Source organism: Micropterus dolomieu, linkage group LG08 (assembly GCF_021292245.1).
Source record: "Micropterus dolomieu isolate WLL.071019.BEF.003 ecotype Adirondacks linkage group LG08, ASM2129224v1, whole genome shotgun sequence".
NCBI classification, from domain to species: Eukaryota; Metazoa; Chordata; class Actinopteri; order Centrarchiformes; family Centrarchidae; genus Micropterus; species Micropterus dolomieu.
The window spans coordinates 21775211-21785653 of record NC_060157.1 but is presented as its reverse complement, the minus strand read 5'-3'; the positions used below and the strand labels follow the sequence as shown (position 1 = coordinate 21785653).

At 42.0% G+C, this 10443-nt stretch overlaps 2 protein-coding genes across 16 annotated transcripts in view; both read right to left on the bottom strand.

Moving 5' to 3' along the window:
• The window catches only part of LOC123975326 (kazrin-A-like), a gene marked incomplete at its 5' end in the record, with an annotated part of 13638 nt that extends 10230 nt beyond the window's left edge, over positions 1-3408 (bottom strand). Inside the window, 5 exons of the mRNA XM_046056729.1 lie at positions 295-461; positions 1150-1251; positions 1337-1568; positions 2933-3051; positions 3199-3408. Coding sequence (XP_045912685.1) covers positions 295-461; positions 1150-1251; positions 1337-1568; positions 2933-3051; positions 3199-3408 — 830 coding nt within the window. The remainder of the gene's footprint in view (positions 1-294; positions 462-1149; positions 1252-1336; positions 1569-2932; positions 3052-3198) is intronic.
• Positions 3409-6531: 3123 nt separating this feature from the next.
• Positions 6532-10443, bottom strand: part of LOC123975310 (kazrin-like) — a 212987-nt gene continuing 209075 nt past the window's right edge. For all 15 annotated transcript variants that reach the window (XM_046056676.1, XM_046056678.1, XM_046056677.1 and 12 more), the window contains 2 exons: positions 9508-9644; positions 6532-9136 (listed from right to left, as the gene is read on the bottom strand). In XM_046056676.1, coding sequence (XP_045912632.1) covers positions 8966-9136; positions 9508-9644 — 308 coding nt within the window. In that variant the 3' untranslated portion in view covers positions 6532-8965. The remainder of the gene's footprint in view (positions 9137-9507; positions 9645-10443) is intronic.

Below are 10443 nucleotides of genomic sequence, written 5' to 3'. Positions count from 1 at the left end.
AGCAACAGAAAGTTTTATATTTTACAGTTTCGTATGGAATTTCATCACTAAATCCACTTCTGAGAAGTTTTGAGGTGAGAAATCAGCTGTGTAGATTTGGAATATTGACAGTTTTACGAGAAGTGATGGCGAAACAAAAATGTGCTTGAATATTTTCGGAGTTGAGGAGCTCCGCAAGTGGCTGCGGGGGAAGCCTGCGCCAACCCGCGGGAGGAGCGTGTGAGGCCAGAGGCTGTGGAAGTGGAACTATAGTGGGGTCTGTCTTGGTGTCTCTGTGTGAATGTCTCCTCTCACCTGGCCAGGCCAATTAAGGTTTTCATCTCCTCAACAAGGTGTCGGCGAACCATGTGCTTGCTGCTGGGGATCCCCAGCGCTGATGCCATGGCGTCAGTGTTAAAAGTGGGGTCAAGCACCATGACAGCACCATGAACACCACTGTTCAGAAGACTTTCAGCAAACTCCTGGACAGAAGGAGAGAAGGCCAAATAGTGACTTCTTCTTTTATTCAAAACAATGCAATCTAAAATTCTCTGTTGATACTGTAAAACTTTGGCCATTACCAGTTAAAGGAAAAGGCAGTGATATCAAGAGTCTATCAAAAATTATGTCAAATTTGCTTCTAGACAAAGAACATATTGATTCATTCATTAATATCAGTATACTAATTCACACTTCCTGAGGATATTAACAGGATGTCAGTCCAGACGGCCTTATCTCAACACACCCTGAATATGGTCATATCTCACCATGGAAACATGTTTTCCTATGCCAAGACAGTAGACAGTGTTGACTGGGGATATTCATAATGCAGCATCACCGTAGAGGCTGTAATCTGAAAGGCTTTGTAATCAACTAGTAGCAGCTTAGACGTACAATAACAAAGGCCTTCTATCACTGGAGAGAGGCAGCGCTGAGTAAACACAGGAGCCCCGATTACCCACAACCACGTGATAATAATATGTCTCTTGTTTATTAAAATTTAGTCAGAATATTTCCTTTGTTACAACGGCAGCTTTTTCTTGACAATTTCAGCTTTGGTTTTTGTTTCAAGGTTTGAGTTAAAAAAAAAGATAATCTTTTGTTTGTATAGAAGTTAGAACTGTTTTGCATGTGTTTTTAAAGTTGCATGCTCTTTCTCTCTGTCCCCACCTTCAGGTCAATTTCTCTGATCCATTTGATGACCCGATGAGAGGTCCAAACCAATGGATCCATGTTCTGGTGCTCACACTGTATCCGGCGAGCCTGCAGCGCCTGGAAACCAAACACCTTTTATTCAACTGATACCATTTTCACTGTTGTCCTCCTGCTTGTGAACACGGTGTGGAGTCCTACTTACCTCCTTGTCGAAATTGAGTATGTGCAGCAGTTCGATGCCCAGCAGCAAGCTGACCTGGTGGAACTTCTTTGTAATGTTGAGGTGACGTTCAAGGTCACGACGTGTCAGGGAGTTCAGCATGCGCCCGTCTACTAAGTGGGTGTGAAAGGCCTGGGAGTACTGAGGTAAGCCCACATCGCTTAACCAGGCCTTGGCCACCCAGTGGTGGTCCATATCTGCAGCCTTGGACAGCCTGCAGAGAAACAGTGCAACAGTTTCTTAAAGGGTCACTTCACCAGAATCACAACAAAAAAAACACATTTTCTCACTTATTCTTTGTGGTATCTATCCATGAAAATATACCAGGGGTGTGGCTTTATGGATGGCAGTGTCTTTCGGTTGGTCCAGATCTCAACAGCTATTGGATAGCTTGCCATGAAATTTTGTACTTTCATGGTTGCCAGAGCTTAAATCCTACAGACTTTGGATATCGCATGACTTTCCCTCAGACACCACCATAAGGCTGACAGGTTGAGTGAAATGCCTCAACAGTTACTGGATGCATTGCTATCAAATTTGCCTCAGATGTTTATGTTACTTTCAGGATGAATTGTAATAATGTTGACGATCCCTTTTTACCAAAGCCATCACCAGATTAATATTTAAACAGTTCATCAGCAGCGGTCTTGATAATGTAATAACTGTTTAAGTCATGTTTTAATTGAAAATGCCAAAAAAATGCACTGGTTCCAGTATATAAAAAAAATAATTGTATTGGTTTTGTTAGTCCTCTATGACAGTAAAATTAATATCTATGAGTTTTGGACTGTTGGTCGGACAAAACACTCAACACTTGAATATTTCAACCTGGGCTTTACATAAAATTATGATGGGAATTTTTCACTATTTCACAATTAATTAAGAAGGTAATCACTCGATTAATCAATACTAGAAATAATTGCAGCCCTAAAAAATTACATTTCTTCCAGAAAAAACTGTCCCTGTTACATAGGATAGCCCACAGATCTGACTGTCAACAGTTTTCAAAGGGACTGTTTCTTTGGTATGAACTATGAAGTAGCTCCAAAGAAAAAGGTTCACTGTTATCCAGAGCAACAGGCAATGATTCTGGAAAGGCACATTGTTATTGATTTTTCTGAGTGCAATTTCCCAATGCTGTGAGGTTGCAGAATTGAATATGTCAAAACATGGGCACATAAAACTACAGTAGCTGCATGGCTACAGTACTACATACAGTAGCTATGCATACTACTACAAGAGGTAAGTGAGAAAACACGAATGATGAGCTGACCCTTGCACTTATTAAATATTGTTGTTCGTAAAGGCAGGAAAACACTCTGGACAGATCACCAGCTGACCTGCATGTCATTAATCGGTAGGAGGACATTTTGAAAACAGCCGTAAAGACAGTGAAACTTGGGTTTATTGAAACTTTACATTTTTCTCTCTATTTAAAATCAATATTACGGCTTCTGAGAGTCATAAGGAAAGTTGATCCCACACCACTGTTATTCCTATAAATCACCAACAGATGGCCCTCTCTCACCACCACATAATGTACAACTCATCAAAGAATTCTTTGTTTCCCTTCCTCACCCTCTACCGTTCTCAGCATCTCTGTAATCCTCAATAGCCAGGCGGAGTTTCCGTCGGTGCATTAAACTGCTGACACCTAAACCCAGCTCCAGGTCTTCATCTGTAAGCCCGAGTAAAACCTGCAAAATGTCAAAGTAGCCTGATACAGTTTACTGCAACTAAAGCCACACAGCTTAAGTTTCTTATAAACAGGTGGTTTCAAAATATGGATTGAAATATGACCGGTTGGTGAGTCCACCTGCATCATGTCAGTGATGCGATCCTACCTTTCCACTCTTGACATTTTCTGAGCATGCGCGGATGTACATGGGCATCGCCATGACAACCTCCAGCCAGGCCTGCACGGTGCCGGCCCTCCACTGGGACATGGGTGTCATCCTGGCCAGCTCCACCTGCTGGAGGCGGTCCAGCTGGTCCTCAGACCCGTCAGACAGGCTGAGGCGAGTGGGGCTGGAGAGGCTGTCCGAGTCTGGGTGAGTGGGTTAGGGGAGACATGTGGGTGATGTAGTCGAGGGTTGCGAGTGAAGGCAGAGGTGGTATTGGGTATAGTGAGCGATATAAAAACAAAATGTTAATTCCAACATACTGCAACAAATTAACATCAGTTTTAACATAAAATCAGCCCGGTGGGGGGAAAGGGAACTGGATGGTGAGTAATTTCTTCACAACAAACACAACATCCTAAGCTTTTGGCTGCATGTCAACAAGCCAAGCGTTTGCCAGTGATGCTGTAAACAAAGTTGCAGCATTTATAAACAAGCTCCTCACTTAAGAAGTCCATTAAATGGGCAGCTGTTTGAGCTGTTGAATTAACATGAGTCCAAATTACCCTGCAGCAACAGCTTGATGAACACAAAAAGCGTGCAATTTGGAAAATGATGTTATATGTTGATGCATTATGATCACATGAAATGTGCCTCACATCATCATAATTTACTGTGGGTAAATGCTGCCTTGAAATTGGATTGTGCCCTTTAAATGTTCCTTAAATGACTCCTTATAGTCTGGTATTGCTTTCCTGTTATGTTACTAAGTTGGGCCAAATGTTTCCTGTTTACATTTCTCTTCAGTTTCTGAGCATATTGGCCAAAATCGCTCGTTCACTTTGTTTCACTGGCAGCTATTCTGCTGTCTTACCAGCTGGGGGCAACCTAGTGCCAGTTTGGGGCTCAGCAGTTGGTAAAGCATCATGTATTGGTTTTAATATTGAACATATTATCATTGCTGTGATTGCTCATATACATGCCTGCAGTACACTCATCTGCTTGAGGTTTTGTTTGTTTTTTGTCGTCACTGACAGGCACAGAGAATGCACAATTTTTTCTACTTGATGACAAAATAACACCTCACGACCTATCTGTCTACATGCTCTACATGAGCACAAATACCGAACTGCTCCTCCAAGCAGTGCTCTATGGCTCACCCAGTGACTGCTCTAAGGACTCCTGGGAAGCTATGAGTCCTTAGATCAGCCTTGGACAAAACAAGCATCTACCTGAGAGTTCAGCCATAAAGGATGGCCACAGAATCTTTGTCCTACTTGTTGGACATATTGCTCCCCAAAACATCCATTTTGTGTAACTGTTCAGTGGAGAAAAAAGACATGAGATAGAATGATGCTCTCTCTGAATCACAGCTTGGTTGTTTCCTCTGTGGTTCTGTCTCTCTGTGTCTCCTTGTTTCCAACCCTACTTTTTTCAGCAAGCTTTTACTGTACCACTGTGTTTACCCCAAAAGAGATTCATGGCTGAATGATTGTAGGGTCCAAATAAACAGGTTCCTATTAAACTCATCTTAAGCAATTCATCTCAAGCTGGATGCTTTTATGTGCCCTTCTAAGAGCAATGCATAAAATGAAGGCTGAACTGAACTATACTTCTAAGTGCCCCGCTGAGAGCGATTCATATTAAGCTGAATAAATCTGCTCTTTCGACAGCAATGCTCCCTTGCCCGGATACGTCTGTTTTTCACTCCGGACAGAGTCCTAACAAAGGAATGTAACATTAAGATCTCCAGGACTGCCTCTCTGACATCCAGCTGAAGGCCAACCGGTTGGAGACTGGACTCTCTGTGACCTGAGAGTGAGGTCCTCATGTGGGGCTGACCCTCTAATGCCTTTTTAAAACCCACTGAAAGTGGAGTGAGTCAGAAGAACACCTGACAGCCATGTGGTGGTATTACTGTCAAGAGTGTCCTTTACCTGAGGCCACGAGTGTTCGGTGTGTTTTGTAAACACTGCGGTGGATCGTTAATCCTTTTGAATAGAGAGAATAGCAGTGTGTCCACTTCACATCAGACACAGGAGACAGTTTTGTTTAAGCAATCAATCCTTAAACGTGCCCTTTCAATAGCTGGTGTAATGGATGTTATTGCTACAATACAGCAGCGTTTCTGATGTGATGTCACACTCACATTGTGTAATACATTTTTTTTTCAATTGAATGGATCAACAGTCCGATGGACACATTTTCACAATTTAAGATCCATTAGCCTAGTACAGTGTACCAAATAGAAGTATCTAGCTAGAGAGTAAAGTGCCTTGAAGGAATAGATTACATAAGTTGTGATGTGAGTATCCGCTTTCTTGCCGAGAGAAGAGAAGCTTGAATTTTAGTTCAAAGAAGTTAAAAGAATAGTTAATACGCTTATTCGCTTTCTTGCCTCGAGACTAGACTAAAACCACTCTCATGTATGTACAGTAAATACAAACTAAAGCCAGCCTGTTTCCAGTCTATGCTAACCTAACTGGCTGCTGGCTTTCGTTTTGTATCTGGCTTACAGACATTAAAGTGGTATCAACTCTCGTTAAGAAAGCAATTAAGTCTATTTCCCAAAATGTAAAAGTATTCCTTTAACTGCTAACTTCAAGTGGTCATTGTTGTTGAAAGTCCCAGGAAGAGACTTCGGGTTCAGGAGGATGTTGTAATATCAAGATATGAATAAACAAGGGGAAAAAAACACTTATAAAGCACTCAATTGTTGTCGGATGTTTGCGTCAGATTTAGATTTAACTTGAAGAAGTGCTAAATTCCAGGGTCATTCTGTGATGTTTGAGAGTTAGAAGGCATCTGCAAACACAGTTTGCAACCCAGCACATTTTGATAGCAATTGGGACTGGTGTTCCTTGGTCTCACTGAGTCTGATTGATTACTTCTTGGGTCACTTCACTGTGTTGAGAGTCCGGTGGAGGTGAGACAAGAGGGGTCAGTGTTAGAGGTCAGGGGTCAAATCAAAGCAGAACATCATTGACACCATGTGCTGACACGTATGAGTTTCGTTCCAACAATCTGACATGGCTTCCTTTCCCCTTTCACCTATTTTCTGATTATTGATTTCTATATCACAGGAAGAAGAGGAAGAAATGCGCTTCCATGTGAATAAGGAGTTAAAATTGTAAAAGAGAGGAAAGGAGGCCATTCGGAAGCTTTTGGGATGCAGTCCTCTCACAGATGGACTTGCAGGGCTGAGGGAGGCTCACGCATATGTTAAAAATGGCAGCCCCCCCCAAGCATAAAGGGACGAATCAGGATTAGAGCCATAACACAACACATGAACACACACACACAAACATTAACAGGGAAAGAGAGGACAGCCACATGGAAATTCAACGTTATTTATTTTATTTTAAAATAATCTTATTTTTCTCATTTAGTTCTTTTGAGCGTAATTTTGTTGCCATGCCTTTAAAAGTTTGCTACTATCCACTTCTAAACATCTCAGGACCTCAAAATGTGAAGTCCTCCACTGAGGCCTACATCTTTGACCTTAAATAAAACTCTTTAATAATAATATTAATTTTATTTCTGTAATGCTATCTCATTTACAAAAAGAAAAATATTTGTGGAAAAAAACAAAAAAGTAAACTCAAAGAGGCCGTGGCTCTAAACATAAAAATCATACAATGTTTTTCATTTGATATGTTTTTTCCCCCAGCAGCAGAGGATCATAAAGGTTGGTTAAATGAAAAACTAAAAATAGCCTAGATGTTCATACATTTCATTCATTAATGAAATAAAACTGGTTGAGCTGTTGTTCTTATACATACTTATTAGTTTTATCTCTGAATTACCTTAGTGATTCACCTCCACATCCAAATGTAGGTTGAGCTAAGGGTTAAATGATAATCCCCTCACCGCTTACACAGACGCTCTTTAGACAAGCAGTGCGGTTAAATACAGCTCACAATGTAATCTGTGACTCTGTGGTTTTCAGAAGAAATTGATAAATACCCAGTGTTAGTTTAATATCAGGGAGAGAAAAGATTTCCTGGGGGTGGCAGTGCAGACTCCGGCTCAATCCAATGAAAGGATGAAAATAATCCAATGTCTGTAGTTATTCTTTTGCTTGAATAAATGCTATTAACCTTTGGCACAAAGTTAATTGCCTTTTTCAGCAATGGCCTGAACCCTGCATCTGATTTTTTTTTGCCGAGTTCATGGGGTCATGGCAGAAGGTATGCATTTACTTCAGTTTGATTAGCCTGCTTAAATCTGATTTTTAACCTCCTGAGTTGGCACTTGTTATTGTTATAACAGTTCATTTAATTTCTGCTCCGTGATCAGACCTCTAAATTGAAGTTCTGATTTTCTGTTAAAATGACCACCAGTTAAATATCTACTATGTTAGTATAATTGATGTTTATGCTATCACTTATTTTGTGATAATAGCTTTCTTTTTTTAGACTAACGTTTCCCAGAATAATTCTGCTCCCACTAGCCTTGTTTAAGCATTAATAAAATGATAGCTACAAGCTACTGTAGGATCTTACAGAGAGAAAATGGTACAATGCCTCATGAATAAGTGGAATAATTATTTAAACATTTATAGTGTGGTGCTGGATTTTTCTTTGTGTCTGCTGACTTTGCTGACCTTTAATATTTCAAATGTAATTTCGCATTAAAGAGCCTTGTAGGTGCAGATTAAAACATTCTATTTTTAGTTTGGGATGTTAAGCTCTTGAACATTCATAAGAACGTTTTCTGAGTAACATTTCAAATGGAGGAAGTCATGAGGAAACATCATGAAATCAGTAACTGACCTCTCTTTTGTTTTTTGTTTTTTTGTTTTTTTTTTTAAACAGACAGTTTTTCACCCCCTCGACAACATACCCAGAGAAAGACATTTCTGTCCAGTAGGGTTTTGTTCAACATGCATTTGGGGACTGGGACTATGTGCATGCATGTCACACCTTAGGCATGTACCTTCTATCTTAACAGATAGAAAACACATTTCTTACATTTCCTGTTTGGCTTCATGTTGCCGTGGAACAAACTGTTCTGCATTGAAAGTTCGTTCCTCGCTTAGCAGCGTCTTTGAAGTCTCATTTCAGCAAACATCAAGGAGTGCGCGGTTTTCTTGGCGGCTGAGGGATGTGCTGTACAATCGAATTAGAGGTGGATTTGAGGAGTCTGCATGTTGCCTACAGGAAACTGTTCTCATCATGGCAGAGTGGAAGGAGGGGGGGATGGACCAAGCAAGACAATAAACAGGGAGGAGTTTAAGTTAAAAGGTAGTGAGGAGGGGAGTTCATGTCAAAAATAACAAAAGGCATTCAGGACAAGGAGACATTTACACGCACAAAGTGCACATCAACTGTGTTATTTACAAGTACAGCAGTCCTTCAAGTTTCCAGTTGAGTGAAAACAAAAAGTCAAAATGTAGAGAACAATTAAAAGATCCAATAACACAGCCGTTTTGGAGGGCAGATTCAATAGAACTTATCCAAACGGTCGCTGTGTCACACTGTCCACTCTATTTACAGGACTGTACATACATACAGGTGCTCGTTAAGGTGTACACTTCAGCGAAGCAAGACGCGCCTCCAGCTTCTCACATGGTCTCTGACCACGGGCGACACACGCATGCACACACTCTCATACACATAAGTATGCTTGCACATGAGACTTGCACTGGCACACACGTTATTATATCTGTACACACACCCATCCTCTCACACACACGCTTCAACACAACGCTCGTCTTCTGATAATTGCCACAAAGGCTCTCCAGGTGGTTCGCTCAGACATGTGTGCTTTACCAGTCTGCATCTTCCTCTATGTAATAATCAGGCGTTGAAGTACCATCAAACAAACCGGGGTCGAGGGATTTGCGCTGCTTGCCCCGCGCGAAGACACGCGACAGGGAGCCCAGCCCCATCTTCTCTTTTTTCTTCTTACGCTTCGCCTCCTCCAGATCTTCTAGGGACTGAAGGGAGAAGGAGAAAGAGAGAGGGAAGAGGAAGATGAGAAGATGGGCAAAGGAACAGAGAGATGCAAGAGCAGAGAAGTCAGTGAAGAAGGGGTGCGGGGTGGGCGACAGAGACCAGCAAAGATAAAGATCACAACACAAAGGGGAAGTGGCCCTTCACATGCCAGGCATGCACTTATTCAACAACTGGTTTTCACATAAATTCAAGTCACAGCTGCAGAGTGAGTACACAACAGACTGCGTGGGGCAAACATGGATTCAGCCAGAACGATGGCGGAGGGAAAAGCAGCGGCCAGGAAGCAGGACAGTCGGCAGTTACTACAAAGGAGGTGATTACTTGGGAGGGTGCGGTGGTGGGCAGCTCTTACATTGCAGAGGGAGTGAGTCCGATGGCGTGGTGAGTTGATGTCGCTGGGCGTGGATGACCGGTCTCCCTCCACCGCCGAGGCGTCAGAGATGATGGAGGGCTGACGCGAGTGGCACGGGCTCACTCGCACGGCAGCCACTAAACGGGACGAGAGGGAAAAGAGAAAAGGCTTGTTTTCTTTGGGGTGTGTTTGGGCACCAAAATTACTGAATAGGGAAAATCTGATTGTTCTCAACAATTCCACACTTAAATAAAAATATATTTAAAAAGTCCCTGACCAAAAGCCTCAAATTAGTTGCAGCTGCAGTTGCTAGGCAACAGTGAAAACAGCTCAACAGGGGTTGAGCGAGTGTGTGCGCACCGGTGAGACTGATACATACAGTGCAACCAATTGCATAGCAATTTAGGGGTTCGTGACTGTTCACACGTTTTCCCAGTTTTTTTGTCTTTGTGTGCTTCTTCCTCCAGATGTCCCCAATTAGCCAGCAACCCGTTTGAACCCGAGGCTGCCCTTTATCCAAGCTCTAGGAGGATTGAAATCAATCCTACGCTGGCAGAAGCAAGGCCAATTTTGTGTAGAACTTTGTTTTTAGGCTGGAAGGTGCCAGTAGTCCAGGTTTGGCTCTTAAGGTTAGAAATGTTTAGTCGTATGTTTTAGGAAGTTTTGGATGAACCTCTCAGGCTGACAGCTTTTGTGTTGTTGGCCCCAGACACTTGGATGACATTTAACTATCACGAAGTGCAGATTCTGAGGGGAGAGATTATGTAACTATAATGTTACCTCCAGTTATTTGACTTAATCACCTAATTTACCACATACTGATGAATCTCTGTCTGCAGACATGTGCAGCAGGAAAAGCATCGCAAAACGTTTTTTTTAATTTTCACTCCCCATTTTATGAGAGGATGAGCCGCGATTGGCTCGCTGCACTGCAAC